This window comes from Phyllobates terribilis, unplaced genomic scaffold (assembly GCF_046119375.1).
Source record: "Phyllobates terribilis strain yellow unplaced genomic scaffold, ASM4611937v1 Scaffold_3__8_contigs__length_932513732, whole genome shotgun sequence".
In the NCBI taxonomy this organism is placed as follows: domain Eukaryota; kingdom Metazoa; phylum Chordata; class Amphibia; order Anura; family Dendrobatidae; genus Phyllobates; species Phyllobates terribilis.
Window position 1 is genome coordinate 769,372,914 of NW_027362763.1, and position 19,139 is coordinate 769,392,052.

The 19,139-nt window shown below is 40.8% G+C and overlaps 1 protein-coding gene across 5 annotated transcripts in view; it reads right to left on the reverse strand.

The window, feature by feature from the left end:
- PLCB4 (phospholipase C beta 4) overlaps nt 1–19,139 on the reverse strand; it is a 352,882-nt gene that overhangs the window by 46,839 nt on the left and 286,904 nt on the right. For all 5 annotated transcript variants that reach the window (XM_073672246.1, XM_073672244.1, XM_073672245.1 and 2 more), the window contains 11 exons: nt 16,954–16,992; nt 15,572–15,713; nt 11,512–11,596; nt 8,208–8,332; nt 5,902–5,953; nt 4,604–4,706; nt 3,016–3,180; nt 2,190–2,394; nt 756–844; nt 371–521; nt 241–290 (listed from right to left, as the gene is read on the reverse strand). In XM_073672246.1, the coding sequence (XP_073528347.1) occupies nt 241–290; nt 371–521; nt 756–844; nt 2,190–2,394; nt 3,016–3,180; nt 4,604–4,706; nt 5,902–5,953; nt 8,208–8,332; nt 11,512–11,596; nt 15,572–15,713; nt 16,954–16,992 (1,206 nt within the window). The remainder of the gene's footprint in view (nt 1–240; nt 291–370; nt 522–755; nt 845–2,189; nt 2,395–3,015; nt 3,181–4,603; nt 4,707–5,901; nt 5,954–8,207; nt 8,333–11,511; nt 11,597–15,571; nt 15,714–16,953; nt 16,993–19,139) is intronic.

Here is a 19,139-nt window from a genome sequence, read left to right on the forward strand (position 1 = left end):
ACAATAAGCAAAAAGCTACAGAGTAAAGAAATGAGGCGTTGAGGACCTTACGAGTCTCTTTTCCTACTTGTAAGTTTTATCTGACACCATATAGTAAACACATAAAGTCTTGAAGGGGAGATTATTGGACTGAGCGGTGATCACCGTCAGCCCATTAAGTAAGAGTCTCTAATCCCGATCAGTGTTGATCCTGAAGGCCAAAGCTAAGGAGGGGAAAGCGGAGGTCATCTACCATCTTACCTTCATTTGTTTCAAATCTTCGACTTTCACTTGTGGAATCTGATCTATAGCTAGAAAAATCACATAAGAAAATTGTAAAGGCCACGTTGAGATTTTCAGTAAGAGGAAGAGATGTGAGTGAGACCTGTACCTTTCTTAACGTCACTTGCTGTCCCGGAGGTGGATGCAGCAGACGGCCTGAGCTCCGAGCTTGTTTGGGGAGTCACGTTGGCTTTGGCATTATTGATTTTCCCTTTTTTATCGTTCTTTGTGTTGTCATTTGGCACATCGGCGATATCACTCTGAAGTAATAATTATCATTACTTAGTACTATGACAGAACCGCATATAAGTAAATTTATCAAATGTGCACAGACTGATAGCTAATGTGTGCAACATGCCGGATCCTTCTCTCCCCATACATTATCTGCCGGAGGAGAGTCAGGAGGACCCATACACATTAGACTGGCAGCTGATACTGTCGGGTTAGGGACCATTATACACAATCCCATTTGTGTCCTATTTACGTGTACTTACGGTTTCAATACCCATCGCCCTCATCTGATCTGCCCTTTTTTCAGTAATAGACAGGAACTTCTTAGGATCTGATAAAGCATCAACAATATCTAAAAAGAAAGAAACAAAAGACAATGTGAGACACTGAGGGGGATATATCCAGATTTAATTCTGTGCTTGTCATAGTGAAGTACATATATTATTAGACTGTGGAGAATTAGCCCATGCTGTGTGAATGTGGCCTTATTGACAGGCTCACATTGTTAACTACCTACACCTATAACATAGAGCGGTACAGATGTGTCCACCCATATCGTTCTCATCATACAAATTCAATACATTATCACAACTTGCTAGCAAACCTCTAAACAGGCTACAATCCACATTACTACCACTGAATGGCCGCATACTTAGACAAACAGCAAAAACTTCTCCCGACAAAACTGCATGTTTTATCCAAATCTGGTCATCACGCTCCACTCATCTAAGCCAAGAGGAATGGAAAGGAAGGACACATTTGTAAACCAACAAATCGATTTAGTTTCTATCACAGAAGTAAAATGCATTTGGCTACGAACATCTAAAAAAAATTTTTTTTACATATATTTGTGGTTGCCTTCAGTTAAGAAAATTGCACCAAATTTCAGTCAACAATCTTCATTCTTTCAATCATTTTCAGACCCCCTGATATTCAGTTTGCAGCCTCGAAGTTTCATATTGTTCTCTTGTGGGAGTGTCTCTCCCAGTAATACAGGTTGGATGTGAAGCCTGTGTGCATGTATTTGTGTGTGTGCTGTCATGTATCAGCTCCAGGACTGCACATTCCTCTCCATGTGCTTTCCTCCTGGTCTATAGCTTGTGTCCTGTGAGACTTCCTGAGATACTTTCATCCTTCTCCACTAGAGATCTGTGTACAATCTCCTTCCCCTTCCTATTGGTATCTCTATGGCTTGGGCTACATAGCGACAAATGTCGCATGACAGCAATTCTCTGAAAAATATTTGAGCTACTTGTTGTCCCGCGATAATTTTAGAGCTGTGATTTTGCTGTAAATGAAAAAGCCAAGTTGCAAATAAGTTGTATGTAACTTATCGCAAGTGTGTTGTGATATCCAACACATCTGCAAACATTTGCAACTCTGTGTCGCAGTTGCACTATATCACAGGTCGCAACACAACACTATGGGCAATCATTAAATCCAATGCTGCAATGTGTCACTGTGATTTCAGTTTTTTAGTAGGTGTGCTATCAGTTATTTTTATGTATAGATCACCCACCCATTATAATGAATGTGCCCTTTTGCCTTCTCATGTGTCCTTTTTTTTGCGGACCTATGACGTTCTACACCGCTAATGTATATGTTGGCTGCTGCTCCGACTGAATAACTCCATGTAACTCAAAAAAGTCTAACAGGTTAAGTCTGGGACTAGTTTTCCCTCCTATCTTTCATCTTACCTCCAAATCCATCAGGAACGTAAGTCTTCAGAACAATGCTGCAGAAAATGGTTGGCAGGGAAAGTGGTTTGTTGCCTTCATTCCGAAGTGAAATGTGCCGATATCCAGCCTGGAGACCATCTAACGGCAATATCCTCTGTCCTATCAGTTTGTTATTGTCATCATACACTGCTATCCTTAGCACAGCAAGGTCAGGTAAGATAACCTGGTGGTCAGAGGAAAGGAATAAGAACATTTCTTGTGCTCTGCTCACACGTCCAGTACTTATTTCCATTTTTGGATGATAAAAACAGAAACAAAATGTTCAAGTACAGGACCCATGAATGCAAGTGTCGCAAAATGTCTTCCGGTTGCCTTCTTTCCAGCTGCTGTCCGTTTTTTAGCTGGATCAAAAAATGTAGTCTGCACAGCTTTTCTTTTTAAGACCAAAAAAACATTTTTTATTTTTTTGTACATAGAAGTCTATAGGAAACCGATCATAATGGATGCTCATTCATGATGTAATTCGCTAATGGATGTGTTTTTTAGCATTGACCATGCCCAGAACACCATATGTGTCTAGAGACACTTCTAGTAAAAATGGATCCATTACAAATGGATGCGAAACGGATGACAAAATGCACGTTCTTAAACTGATCCATTTCTGTAAAAAGATGGATCCGTTCAAAAACATAAACTTTGATTACCATTTTGTATTCATCTTATTGGATTTGGAACAGATCCTTTTTTGTTAAAACTGGAGCTGTCACAAATAGAAGACAGCTTGACATGTGAACAGAGCCGTACCTGCTTACTTTACAAATATATCATTGGAAGCAACTCTCACCTTTCGAAATACGAAGGCCTCCTCATTATACACCGGGTTCAGACCATTATTCATGACCATACGAGTCCGGAACTCTTTTCTTATGGTGTCTGTTGGCAATCCGTACATATCCACCTCAACATACGTGCCAATTTTTTTGTCCGAGAGAAACTGTCCAGATATAACCTGTGGTGATATACCAAACTCTCAGTCACCCTGTGTAAAAAGGTCTGAATTCTGGTAATGCTGCAATAAATAAAATAAAAATACCCAAAAACTATATTTACATTATCATGTTTCTGTATGACTTTATAGAGACATTAAGCCATCTCAATACCAGAAACAGCAGGAATGACTTAAAAGGGTTGTCGGGGGAAAACAAGCTATCATCTATCCACAGGATAGGCGATAACTTACTGACTGGTGGAAGTTTAACCACTGGGACCTGCACCAATAGTCACAACGAGGCACTTCCCCCCCATTAGAATGGACACCCTTACACAGCAGTGCACATGCTCAACCACCACTCCGTTAATCCTGTAAGGGGCTGCCAAGTTTTTTTCAGCAGCCCCATGGAATATGAATGGAGTGACGGTCAGTCATCCGACCTGCCTCTCCATTTTGTAACAAGGAAAAGTTGCCATCGAAGATAAAAAATTCCCCGTTCTGGAGATCGGTGCAGGTTCCAGTGGTTGGACTCCAACCAACTAGTAAATTGTCTCCTATCCCGTGAATTGGTGATAACTTGTTTTCACTCAGCAACATCGTTTACTCTAGCAGCGTGTTCACACATAGTTTTTATGTAGATATTAAAGGGCATCCACATCAAAACCCACTAATAACTCACTCTCTCTGTATCTATAACGTTGAGATATGGACAGTTGATTAGTAGGATCTTTGCACTATAAAGCTTCTCAAAGGGGATGACAAGCTTAGAAAACCCAGCTTTATATCCCCTATTATGGAATAGGAGATCCATAGTTTACAGAGGGGGTCCTTTGTTCAATATCCTCATTTCTTGGCCACAAGGGAGAGCAGTTACTAAGAATGCTTGTCGTCTAGAGAACGGATCACACTACAGACCAGCCTGCAATGGACCATTACATATGGTACATATGTGTGTATTTCTTTTCCAACTTAAAAAAAATCATACCAAACAATTGCCTGCATCTCAACCTAATGGACGAATGTTGGCAACATTTCAGAAGAGTAGGATACAAGGGTTTATTGGAACCTGTTTTTTTTAAAGTCTTCCAGTGAAGAAAGTTCCAGGTTTATGACTCAATGATCCTTTCTCATACATCTGCATCCTATACCCCAGGTACAGCAACCTCATTATAAGGGCAGAGACAGACTGCCATATAACTTGTGCAAGAATCGCATCGTAAACCTCGCACTCGCTGTCTGCTCTCCTGACCTGAGCTTGACAGCTGCATAGAAATACATCACGCTGTCATGCTCAGGTCAGGAGAGGTGCCGGCCAGTCCATTCAGTGTGATGCGATCATCACACGAGTTCTATGGCAGTCTGTCTCTGCCCTAAATGTGTTAATCTGTATCACTCTAACCCCACTAGATTTAATCTCTGATGGTATCATCTAGTTGTATACCTGAACAGAGCAGGTAGCTGCAATCACTCCATCCACTGGAGTCTCAGAGAATGGGTCAAATGTCCTGTCCGGGCGTCTCATGAAATCTGGTTTTAGTAGGAACCTGATGAATGGCAATAAAATATTTAAAAATCTTTAAATACAAACTAATATTCATAAAATAAATAGATAATTGCTATAGATTTCCACCACTGATCAAAAAAGTCAAAATTAGATCAACCTACTATAAAGGCTGTTACTCTATGCATAATAGGACAGACATGAATCATTTAAGGGAATCTGTCAGCAGGTTTTTGCTATATCATCTGACAGCACCATGATGTAGGGGCAGAGACCCCGATTCCAGCGATGTATCACTTAGTTTACTGGATGCAGCAGTTATGATAGAATTCCTGTTTTCTCTGCCGAAGATCTAGCAGTGCTCACAATGCTGAGCGCTATATAACTCCGCCCACACCACTGATTAACAGATTTCTGTGTACATTGTATATTGGGGTGGACCAAGAGCACCTAGCCCTCTACTGATAATTTCCTGCTGATAAAACACTGATTTTATTGAAATAGCAAAACACAGCCTAGTAAGTGATACATCGCTGGAATGAGTGTCTGTACCCCTTAATCATGGTGCTGTCAGATTACATAGCAAAAACACTAATGACAGTTCCCTTTAAAATGTACCTCTCATTTCAGGTACATTTTACAAATATGCTATTTTGTGCTATTTTTATAACTGTTATCCTGCATTATTCTTCAGTTTTCCCCTGTGTGGGCTCTATAACAAATTTTCGGTTCTCTATAAGTTAGTGGATGACAAGCTACTATGATATCTATCATACACAGCACACACAGAAAGATGAGGGATTCCTTCTCTTCTTTCTCTGTAGCACACACACATAGAAAACATTATACACATGGAAGACATTATACAGAGGTACCGAGCAATGTGGCTGTGAATCCAGCAGCACGATCTGCATATGTCTACCTGGTCTCTCACTTTGTTAAGTGCTAATAACTCCTCCTCCCCTTTTCCCTCTCCATAGACTTCAACACATTATGTAATCTGACACCTCACTGTGCTAGTAGTCCTAGTAAGACAGAACTGAGCTGTTTTTTGCAAGTAGATGGTGAGTTCAGGAGAAGGAGGAGGGGAAGAAGTGGCTAATAAGTGGAGAAAGAAGCATATTTCGCTGATAAGATATATTTCTAAGTTTCTTATATTCACTTGTACTATTGGTTTATGCAAAGTTTGTTGACCATTAAACTAAAAGATTAATTATCTACCATCTGTGATAACTTACCCACAGGATCCGTTGTATTCAAACTTCCCCTGGTTCAGCTGCATTGCTAGATCTACAAAGAGAAACATTTTACTAGTTCATCATACATAACCGATCCGTTCATGCACTTACATTAGATCATAGGTGTTTGGTCACACCAGTTCATATGACTCACAAGAAGTGATGCGGTTGTCATTGGGTGACATAACAAGTCTATGAACAATGATGAATGGGTGTACTGATACTCCATAATGACCTCAAAGGCAACCTGGAAAACTAATGGCATATATTGTATATCGGCACAAGTCCATTTAACCCATTTACTGATATCACCATAGTCCTATAGTAATTTAAGTCAGATGCAGCCATGAGAAGTCTGGGCATTGTGGACATCATGTGGGTGCTAAAATGTGCCCATATTACGATTGTGGAGAAAGCTGCCATTGTCTTGGGATGGTTTACACATAGTCTACAAAGCCATTTTTTAAAGAGAACCGGTCTCCTTGGAAAACTCTTATTTGCCTGCAGATATCGGGTTAATCTGCAGGTAAATAATGCTGTCATGCTGCCCAGCCGCTTACTGAAAGTACGGCAACTGGGAGAAAAGAACTTATTTCCTCCCGGGATCCAGCGACTTTCAATTAGGTCCACAGCACCGTTCACTATAATGTGAGCCGCAGTTGTAAGCATGCCCTGGTACTTTGATTAACCTGATCCCAGTGCACAGTTGTGCAGCAGAGCAAGCTGTCAATCAAAGTGCTGGGACGTGCTTCCTGCTGCTTCTCACAGTATAGATTTCAGTGACTGTAATCCCTCCTTGCTCCGCCCCATGACTGAAAGCTGGCGACTCCCGGGAGGAAATGAGTTTATTTTCTCCTGGTAGCTGCACTTTAAGTAGGATGGCCGGGGAGCAGTGCAATGCTATATACCTGCAGATTAACTCTATATCTGCAGATAGAGTTTTCCAAGGTGGCAGGTTCTTTTTAAGACCTATCAAGGAGCACTGGGAAGATTACCACAGTAACATTCCTTTCCCTCAGTCACAGAGACGATGGCTATAAAGCTTCCCACCCTCAGCTCTCCAAAACATTAGAAGACAACATTTCCCAACATATGCAGAATACACCGGGAGCTCTAGTTTGGCAATAGCTGTAGATCCATAGGGTTAGAGGCCTTTGGCTCTACAACTATCCTATAATGAAAGTATTGCACTTTCTGCTCTACGAGTCCATCAAGTTTTACATCTCATTTTATAAGCAAGGCCTCATTCAGATGTCAGATTTTCGTGTACGAGTGCTATCCGTGGTTTTTGTGGATAGCACTCACACTTGTGATAGTATACTGGGCCATTCATATGTCCATGATTTTTGCGGACCGAGTGGTCTGCGGAAAATCACGGAGACATGTCTGATTTTGATCTGAGGGTAAGATCAAAACTGTCAGTTCAAGTCAAAGGGTCTGTGAAAAAATCGGAGAGCGCTTGGATGACATTCGAGTGTGGTCCGATTTTAACGGACTGTTAGGAGGGAGAAGGCGGAGAAACTTTTTTTAAATTTCTCCACGTACGATAAAAACAGATGACACTCAGACCAAACACTGATCAAAGACTGTTTTACTCGTACGTGGAAAAATCGGACATGTGAATGAGCCCTAAAGATTACAAAATTTAGTATAATATATTGTGCATCTTGGTCTTATTTCTGGATAAAAACAAGACATAGCTGAGGATATCTATGGGAATTATGAGGATCTTTTATGATATGTGTCATGATTTGTATCCATTCCTCGAAGGAATCAAAGTGCCTCCAAGATAACTATGGACATGCCGCCATTCTTCATCTACCTACGTCATTTACAGTCCTCTAGGACAATTCTGTATGATGATTATTTGCAATGAGCAGGGTCCTAGACACATTTATTAGATTCCCCATGGGGTCAGCTGTTTTTTTTGTTGTTGTCAAACCTTTGTTGTAAGCCCCAATAACAGGAGACAGTCGGGGATGAGATAATACACAGATGCTATTTTTCTCTGTATCTCCGCATCACAGCAGATTAGAATTCTTCGCATTTTCCACAACATATTATTCCAGTCCTCATTAATGCCGCATCACTTGTACATTTGCTAATTACCATGCAGAACACACGGCATTTCTATATATACCCAGACTGCTCACTGACTCCATTACTTGTCAGTAAACATCTTAATATCATTTCTGCGTATTCCATCTCCAATATAAAAAGCCAAAGGCGTTTTTGTAGCATCTGTTTTGGAAGTTAGAAAGCAGAGGCCTCCTTGGCTTTCAGCTTGATTGGGCGTCATAACCTACCTGGGGTCTGATAGTTCAGGGAGACCATCTGGCAGCCGGCGTTCCAGAAAATTTGAGGCATATAATTACTGGAATCCACTCGCCCACCCTTGGGGTAGATTCGGCTCATCTGACGCTTGTTGTAGCTATGAATATTGTTAAGGAAAGGTGCATCCTGAAATATTTTCCAGCAGATTACATTTTCTGTAATGGTACAATTATTTATTTTGCTTGCTTATATAGCACCATTAATTCCACAGCGCCTTACAGGCATTATGGGCACTGTCCCCATTGGGGCTCACAATCTAGATTCCCTATCAGTATGTCTTTGGAATGTGGGAGGAAACTGAAGAACTTGGAGGAAATCCACGCAAACACGTGGAGAACATACAAACTCCTTGCAGATGTTGTCCTTGGTGGGATTTGAACCCAGGACCCCAGCGCTGCAGTGCTAACCACTGAGCCACCGTGCTGCCCAACGTGGCAAATGCCAAATTCTTATCAAATCGTGCAGTAATAAAGCTTGTAAATATATTTAGGCTATGTGCACACGTTTAGTATTTGAAGCCTGTCTTTCTGTACCACAAACCAGTAAAAACATTGCAAAAATATGAGCGGTTTTGTCGCATTTTTACATGCGTTTTTATCTGCGTATTTTTCCCTTTCATTTCATTGGGCGAAAAATGCAGCAAAATGCTGAAAGAATCAACATGCTGCAGATTTGAAAAAATGATTTGATGCGAGGAAAAAATAACAAAAAATGGAAGGATTATCCAGCTCACCACAGTAGTCTGCACATCTCCGGAGCTTGGATCAACGCCACTGCTCAGGTGGGAAGACAAGGAAAAGAAATAGCGAGAGATCCAGTTACACGGAAAAGAAAAAAAAACAGCATGTGCATGGGAGTTCAGAAATCTCATTCACTTTGATGGTACTGTAAAACGCAGCATTCTTTTCTGTGGTAAAAATGTGCAGAAAAAAAGCGGCAAAAAGTGAACAAGCCCTTACTCAAACCAACACTGCTTGCTTTCGGTCTCATTTGGGCCCATGTATGGAACGTATTGGTGATGTTTTGTGTATAGCACCATGCCATCACAGGTGTCCTAGTGCATCACTGGACTCTGTGTACAGCTTTGCACCCATATACTGTAAGTGTTATACTCAGAGTGTTTGTGCCCCTAGAACTTGTATTTTTTTGCGGCTGCATAAGGGAACATCCACATTCTCACTTTTAGGCTTCATTCACACGTTCATGTTGCGCATACGTGATGTATCCATTTTATTCACAGATAGAACATGTACCCACTATAACTTATGGTGCTATTTACATGCCCGTTTTTTTCGGCAGCAAGGATGAAAAGGGCCAATACAATGACACACTGACGATAAAAACGGACACATGGGTGACAATGTTGGTAGAAAAGGACACACAGATGACTGACACTGATGGTAAAAATGGACATATGGATGACACATGGATGGTAGAAACAGACACACGGATGTCACACTGACGGTAAAAACGGACACATGGATCACACACTGACTGTAAAAACGGACACATGGATCACACACTGACGGTAAAAATGGACACATGGATGACACACTGACGGTAAAAATGGACACATGGGTGACAATGTTGGTAGAAAAGGACATACAGATGACTGACACTGATGGTAAAAATGGACATATGGATGACACATGGATGGTAGAAACACAGATTACACACTGATGGTAGAAATGGACACATGGATGATACAGTGATTATAGAAACAGACACACGGATGACACACTGATGGTAAAAACGGACACCCGGATGACACACTGATGGTAAAAACGGACACACAGATGACACAGTGATTATAGAAACAGACACACGGATGATAAACATGTTTAAACACGGACGTATGAATGAGGACTTTCTGCTAACGCAAGTGCCCTGACACGGCACGGTTATCAGACTTTCCCACTGCAATGTGTGGCTCAGGTGAAACATATCATTCCTTGCTACATCTTTTCCTTTACTTGAGCCCCCTGAGGAAGCTTACACTGTCACTGCCCATATGCACATGCTTTTTTCCCCCTGCAGGTGATACCACCCCCCTCAGTATGTTTATTCATGTATTTGTGGGTACTTTTTGTCTCTAGAATTTCATAGTCTTTGCACAATATATGTTTTTTTTTTACATTAATTCTGCTTGATATAAACATTCTCCATCCTTAATATTACACCATTCTAAACTTCATTTAAAATCCTCTATAATTTTGTAAGACATGTATCTAACTAAGTGCTTTGCAATAATGTTACCAGTCCTCAGAGCCCCTGATTCTGACACCTCTCTGCTCCCCATCCCCTCTTTTTTCAGTGTATGGGCTCGTTCACATGACCGCATTTTCACTCCCGAGTGTTGTCCGTGAAAAAAAGGACCAATGTTATTCAATGGGCAGTGCAGATGAGCAATTTTTTTCACTGACTGAATCTACGAGTGAAAAAAAATCGCAGCGTGCAATAGTATCTTCTGTAAATCTGATAAGACTCGGCCATTCAAGTCTATGGGAGCGAGAAAAAATCCGATTCCATATGGAGCCACAGCCTAGCATTCGATTTTAACGGATACATTGTAATCCTGTAACATAAATAACTGTAAATGTTCTTGTAAATGATTAATAAATGGTGCTGTAAAAAAAATAAAACAGATTCCATACGGGTGATAAGTGAGAAAAAAAATGTCGCACTTTTCTCGATGAAACTGTCCGATTTTTGACACGCTCGTGTGAACCTACCATGACAGGTAGAAGAAGCAGCTGGGGCGGATTGTACACACAAGTGCAGTGGAGAGGGAAGAAAGTATGACACAGGACACAGAATACAGGCTATATACAAGTAGAAAAGCTCATAGAAAGGAAATTAGTGAAGTATTGGAGCTCAGCAGATACATTAACACAAGTGAAAACAGCAGCACCCTGGATATACACAGACCTCACATCCAGCCTATATTACCGGGAGAGACACTCCACAAGAGAAAAAAAATCTGAAACGTATCAGGCTGTAAACTTCATATCAGGCGTCTGAAAATGAATGAATGAATAAATATTGCACGTCAAACATATCCTTAGCCCAACACCTTTCAACCTTCTTGTTCTTACCCTGATTCCTACATATCTCACATACCGGCATATCACCAGAATTTATTTACATAGATTTTTTTTTCACAGGTGGAGATTTCAAAGGTTTGTTCTGTCCTAAAATATATTACCTATGCACTGAACAGATGATAAATGCTACGCCGGTGGGGCTCTGGGTTTTACAAAGAAACAGTAAGGATACTTTACAAACTCAATAGCATGGGTCTTCAAATACCCCAACCCCACTGATTCATTGAAGGACGACATGTTGAAATGAATGTTCCGTTCTAAAGAAGGAAGAGAAAATAATTTGTAATAAGGTTATTCTCCGCTATTATCTGTTATTGGCATTCACGTCTCTACATACCAATATGGGTTACATAAAGGGAGCAATCACACGGTGAATCAAAGGGTATAATTTCCATAACAATAGCACTTGAAGGAAAGGTAAAGCCCTCACAATGTGATATGTGAGTCCCTTATTCAACATACATCACATTGATAGTAAATGTAACCAGATGTTGGCTCCGGTACGGTGCATTGTGCTACCAGCCAGTAATCAGGATTGGTGGTCCCAGCTAACTTTTATGATTTTTGGACCAACCTCTTATGTCTTCTGCATTATATATTTATTTTTATCATATAATAGATTATAATTTACTAAAATATGAGAAACCATCTATTGCTACCAGTGTTGACATACAATAAACTCTTATTTCCAACTGCGGTAAATCAGTGTTCAGAAATAATGGTGAAATGACAGCAACAGTGCAGCATTGTGTGTCTCACATTGTAAAATTATATTCAAAACTATAAGAAACGTTTTTTAATCAGGATGTATCTCTTTTTTATATAGCTTGCCTTTATTTCTTCCATTATTATTACATTCGAAACTAGCGGCACAATTTAGCCTGAACAGTCATCAGCCATCCGCTCTCGCTGTTTCACTGTTATAAAGCTCCCTCTAGTGGATGAATGACTAAATGCAAGCATAAAAATGTGCACATTCTGGGAGAGATTTATTAATAATAATAATAATAATCTTTTAAATAATTTATTAAGACCAGTGTACATTATACCATTCTTAATAAAGTGCACACTGGTGTAAGATTGGGCTAAGGTACATGTGTCTTACTAAATTAGGCCCATTGCATGCAGTGATGAGGATAGAAACATAAATCCATGTCATCCATAGGCTGTTGTATATTTGAACTATTGTTTGGGTGACCTTCTGGCATAAGTTAATGTAAAGATGTCAGGCTGTGTGGCTCAAACCCCTTCTGATAAGCTCTGTCCCTTTTCTGGAAAAACGTAAAAAGTTGCAAATTATGGAATACAAATGGCATGCACTAAAGTTTGCACGTTTTTACTCCAGTTTCAGCCATAAATGCATTAATAAATGTTCCTCTCTCTTTATGGGGGGTTTAAACAAGTTGTCGGCCTTGAATTAAAATTTTATTCTATCTATTGATTGTTTTAAAATAACAAAACAAGGGAATATTTATCTACTGTCCCCCCCTCCGGATCCAGTACAGGCTGCTCCAGTGCCATGATGTCACTGTTCTTCCATCACATGACCACCCAGGCCTGTGATTGGCTACAGCGGTCAGGTGATTAGAATGGTGTGCCATCTGATGTGTCTCTGATGATGCCTCATTCTAGTCACCTGATTAATGCAGCAAATCACAGGTGTGAGTGATCATGTGACAGAACGCTGACATCATGGCTTCCGATGCCAGAATAGACCACTCAGATCCTCAGGGAGGCAACAGGTGATTGTTCCTCAGTTGCTTACTTTAAAGCCATCCATGCCTAGGGTAAAGTTTTTATTAAGGACGGACAACCCTATTTAAGTACCCCTTAGAGGACTGGGAACTCGTGAGAACTTTTTTTTTCATTTTTCTTCATTTATTCTGGTAGTCATTACTTTAGAACTTTTTCTTTTTTTTACAGTTTTTTTCCTCCCAACATCCCTTTTTTATTCATTTAGTTTCCTCCATTAAGGGATTTACAATTATTTCTTTTAATTTAATGTACTGTCATATTTCTATGCTCTTGTATCTTAGCTTCCGTATGAATGACGCACAGCATATACCTAAGTATGCCATAACAGCAGGAAATATTGACAGTCTTGTGGTCCTTTAGTGGACCATTGGGTCTGTAAACTACCGAAACTTTGTAGCTCCATCCATGTGTCTTAATTATTATACATGTGTTATTCATGTCATATGTGTCGTTTGCTCCACTAATACAGTGTACAATGAGTGCAGTTTTTCCATGGTGCACCATTATATCCTGGTGTCATTATAAGGACGATATTAATTACTTAGTCGTTAATAGCGGCTGACTCGGAGCCCTGGTAAAATGGCTGGTAAGCTGCAATACTCACCTGCAATAGTTTAGCATGCAGTTAATTATTGCAGGGCTCTCCTTTCCGTTCTTTTAAAGATTATATATGTAAAAGCCTCCCTGACAGGTTTCGCCTTAGCCGTGGCTTTATCAGGGGGATAATGGGTCTATGCACTATGGAAAAGGTGCACTCATTTTACACTACATCAGAAGGGCAAAGGACACATATGACATGAATAACACAAATGATTATTAGTTAAGACACAAATGGAGCTAGAAAAATAGAGATGTATTAATAAATTTATAATAAAACCTTAAATGAATTTCTGCAAGATGAATAAATGCTTTAAATAAAAGAAAATACGCGCCGTTCCTGAAAAATTGCATCAATATCGCCATCTGGTGTTCACTTTGCTAAGTGCAGTTGTAGTACATATATTATACAAATAATTAGGCTCACTCCCTAATAAAGAAAAAATTAGCGAGACTAATCAGTCTTTTGAAGAACCTCACTTATTTTACGAGTTCCCCTGCAGTGGAGGAGTGAGGACTGTGTACTATAGCTGTCACCCTGTTCCTAATGTCTGTCATTGGAGAGGAGTGAGGACTGTGCACTACAGCTGTGACCCTGCCCCTGATGTCTGTCACCAGACTGGAGCAAGGACTGCATACTACAGCTGTCCACCTGCCCCTGATGACTGTCACTGGAGTAGAGCAAGGACTGTGCACTACAGCTGTCACAATGCCCCTGATGTCTGTCATTGTAGTGGAGCGAGGACAATGCACTACAGCTGTCCACCTGCCCCAGATGTCTGTTATTATAGTGGAGCGAGGACAGTGCACTACAGCTGTCCACCTGCCCCAGATGTCTGTTATTATAGTGGAGCGAGGACAGTGCACTACAGCTGTCCACCTGCCCCAGATGTCTGTTATTATAGTGGAGCGAGGACAGTGCACTACAGCTGTCCACCTGCCCCTGATGTCTGTTATTGTAGTGGAGCGAGGACCGTGCACTACAGCTGTCCACCTGCCCCAGATGTCTGTTATTATAGTGGAGCGAGGACAGTGCACTACAGCTGTCCACCTGCCCCTGATGTCTGTTATTGTAGTGGAGCGAGGACAGTGCACTACAGCTGTCACAATGCCCCTGATGTCTGTTATTGTAGTGGAGCGAGGACAGTGCACTACAGCTGTCACCCTGCCCCTGATGTTATTGTAGTGGAGCGAGGACAGTGCACTACAGCTGTCACCCTGCCCCTGATGTCTGTTATTGTAGTGGAGCGAGGACAGTGCACTACAGCTGTCACCCTGCCCCTGATGTCTGTCATTGGAGTGGAGCGAGGACTGTGAACTACAGCTGTCACCCTGCCCCTGATGTCTGTCATTGGAGTGGAGCGAGGACTGTGAACTACTGCTGTCACTCTGCCCCTGATGTCTGTCATTGGAGTGGAGCGAGGACTGCGCACTACAGCTGTCACCCTGCCCCTGATGTCTGTTATTGTAGTGGAGCGAGGACAGTGCACTACAGCTGTCACCCTGCCCCTGATGTCTGTCATTGGAGTGGTGCGAGGACTGCACACTACAGCTGTCACCCTGCCCCTGATGTCTGTCATTGGAGTGGGGCGACGACTGTGCACTACAGCTGTCACCCTGCCCCTGGCGGCATTGGCCACATGGCGGTATGACAAATATGCCCTTTATAATGCAGAAACTGCCTGCAACTCTTGACCAGCATTATTCACCCACAGGTTACAGGGCTGCTCCATTTTTTATTCTGGTCCTCTAATTGAGGAAGAATAAGGGATATTTTCGATGACATGGTTTTAAAAAAGCGCTCGCTGAACCTGAGCGTCGCTGCATGGAAACATTTCATATATAAAGACATACAGTATAGGATACGGCTTGTGTCTTACCTTCCGCCACCTTGAAACTTTGAAATTTTACTGGCTGCGCATAGTTGATCATTGTGGATAAAAACGGATGTATGTTGGTTGTGGCGCCTACGTACTTATAATTCGCCATCCATGCTTGTTCATCATCTGCAGTTGTTGCGCCCTAAAATGACATGGGGTGTACACCATCATCACTCCTGCTACATACAAGACCCATATTCACACCTTCAACACCTGCAACGTATAAAAGCCCAATCTTGTAAAATCCTTATCTTTATACTCTGAGCAAAGCCCAGCTTTATCACAGGGACACCTTTACATCTGAACGGGCTTCAAAAGCTGCAACTACCTGTGTCTGTAGAAATACACCTGGATTTGGATGGCAACAATGCACTTATGACAATACTGGAACAGTTTAAAGGGGTTGTCCACTTCTGGAAAGTCTCTTATTAAATGTTTAAGTGCCTTAGATTAAATTAAAAGAAAGTCTTTAGGCCACGTTCACACATTCAATCTTTGGTCAGTATTTTACATCAGTATGTGTAAGCCAAAACCAGGAGTGGGTGATAAATCCAGAAGTGGTGACGTGTTTCTATTATACTTTTCCTCTGATTGTTCCACTCCTGGTTTTAGCTTACAAATACTGATGTAAAATACTGACCAAATACTCAACATGTGAATGTGGCCTAGAGTCTCATATCCATAAACATTAGTTGAAAATGGGCACATCACAGAGTACAGCAGCCAATACTGGAATTTATCAGCCAATGTCGATCATGAACCTGTAAAAATCCAATATGTCCGGCTGGTTTTGAGTGATGAGGAATGTTTGTTTGTCAAAATGTTAGCCCCCATATCTTAAACTAAGGGGGCTCATGGGATTATAATGAGTGTTTCTGGTATGATTTTATATGTTTATGCCTCCAACTAATGCTTGTCTCCCTGAGTTCCTTTACCTGTCAGCTTGAAGACCCCTGTCCCACCCTCCCTAAGGCTTGGACTTATAATTTTTGTTATCCTGGCGCTGCTTTATTAGAGGGGATTCACACGCAGCTTTTGCTGGGTGGTGTTAGGTCAGTTGTCATAAGATATTTCTATGGCTCGAGTCAAATAAGGACTAAGTCAAATTGTTCTTACTATTTGATTATATATTGAGTATTTTTTAACCCCTTAATAAAGCACAGCGGCCTGTTTACACAATCTCATGGTGTCTAGTTTTTATTTAGTCATTTATTTATATAGTATAAGATAGCATTTATAATCCCATGAATTGTCGTTCATTTCACCGAACCAGCTGACGATCGATCACTGCGGTCACAATTAGCCATTTTCATTTGAGGTTTATAGGTGTATAGGATTCCTGAAAGAAAAAGGAGAGAACCACAGAGTTGCTTTATTCCCACCTTTTTGTTATTGTTTTCTTGTTCAGGATCTTCAACGACCTAAAAAAAAGAAACACAAATAGAATTACGATTTTTCTGATAAGATGTATAATAAAGTAGCACAATCGATTTATGAAATAAAAATTAGCCCCATTGACCATGTTCACACGTTCAGTATTTGGTCAGTTTTTTTACCTCACTATTTGTAAGCCAAAACCAGGAGTGGGACAATCAGAGGAAAAGTATAATAGAAACACGTCACCAGTTCTGCATTTATCACCCACTCCTGGTTTTGTCTTACAAATACTGATGTGAAAAACTCACCAAATACTGAACGTGTGAACGTGGTCTTAGTGACCAGGCTAAATTTTCCAAATCTGACCAGTGTCACTTTATGTTGAAATAACTCTGGAACGTTTCAACATATCACAGTGATTCTGAGATTGTTTTTTCGTGACACATTATATTTTAAGATAATGTTTTAGGAGGTTTGCGCTTGTATATAAAAATATTAAAAATTTGACAAAAAATTGTAAAAATTCAAACTCTGAATGATTATCCCTTTAATCCGGATAGTCATACCACACAATACTTAAATAACATTTCCCTCATGTCGGCTTTACATCAGCACCATTTGTAAAATGTTCTTTTATTTTGTTAGGATGTTAGAAGCTTTAACATTGTAACAGCAATTTTTCATTTTTTCAAGAAAATTTACAAACTTATTTTTTAGGGACCTATTCAGTTTGAAATGACTTTGGGGGCTTATAAGTTGGAAAAACCCCAGAAGTGATACTATTTTAAAAACAGCATCCTCACCATAAACCAAAACTTCAGTCAGGTAGTTTATTAACTCTTCAGGTGCTTTTCAGGAATTAACGCAAAGTGGCATGACAGGAAAGGAAAGTGTTATTTTTACCACCTAAATGTTGCTAACTTCTGAATAGGCCGCTATAGCCGGCAGACTGTAAGGCCATGAATTGCCATGGCAGCCATCAAGACCACACAGTTATGATCTCAGGGTGCTGATGAGGTTAAAGAGGAGCCCCCACACTCTGTTAACCATCTAGATGCCATAATCACTATTAGGCCATGGCCCCACTATCAGTATTTGGTCAGTATTCGGTCAGTATTTTTTCTCAGGAGTGGGAAGCAAATGCAGAATTGGTGACTTGTTTCTATTATACCTTTTCTCTGATTGTTCCACTCCTGGTTTTAGCTCCCACTCCTGAGAAAAAAGACTGACCAAATACTGACCAAATACTGATAGTGGGGCCATGGCTGAATACTCATTGCAGGAATGTAGCATTAAAATGCCAAACAAGAAGACTGGAAGTCACGCTGAACAAGATCCCTCATAGGCCAGTCAGTAGAACAATCCTATACTGAGCTGTTTACTGGGAGAAAAGGATCATAGGATCCACTCTGCATTGCCATAAAATCAGATCTTTTGTTTTAGATACTGTTTGATGGGTGCAATTATACCAACTAGTATGCCTCCATTATTTATTTTACTCACTTATATTGTGCCATTAATTCCACAGCACTTTACATACATTATCATCACTATCCCCATTGGGGCTCACAATCTAGATTCCCTATCAGTATGTCTTTGGAGTGTGTGAGGAAACCCACGCAAACACGGGGAGAACATACAAACTCCTTGCAGGTGTTGTCTTTGGTGGGATTTGAACACAGGACCCCAGCACTGCAAGGCTGCAGTGCTAACCACTGAGCCACCATGCTGCCCATTAGGATATAATACTCATAGTAATAGGTCAGCCATAGTGACAGGGTCTCTTTAAATTAAAGGGGCTTCTGAATTTATGTAAATAAAACTTAATTATTGTGCAACTGATCATTCTGCATCCCGAGAATGAAGCGGCAGCAGCGCCGGTAAAAGGTTGCATTCTGTTCAATGTTTTTCCTTGCACAGTGAGGCTCCGGCTGTAATGTACAGGGCGATGACGGACAGCCATATCAAGTGAAAGGGTGGCTTCAGTTTATTGCAAGAGCAGGAAAACCTCAGAAGGGGTTCCAGCACTAAATTCTACTGTGTGGAAGAGGGGAACTAAAAGTATTCTCCAGATTTGCCATAAAGCCATGGCAGTACTGGTCTTAGATTGTTAGACCCCGTGTAATAAACTAAGGGTGCACATGGTATTATAAGGCTTATGGTGTATATAAAGGGTTAAGATCAGTGTGAC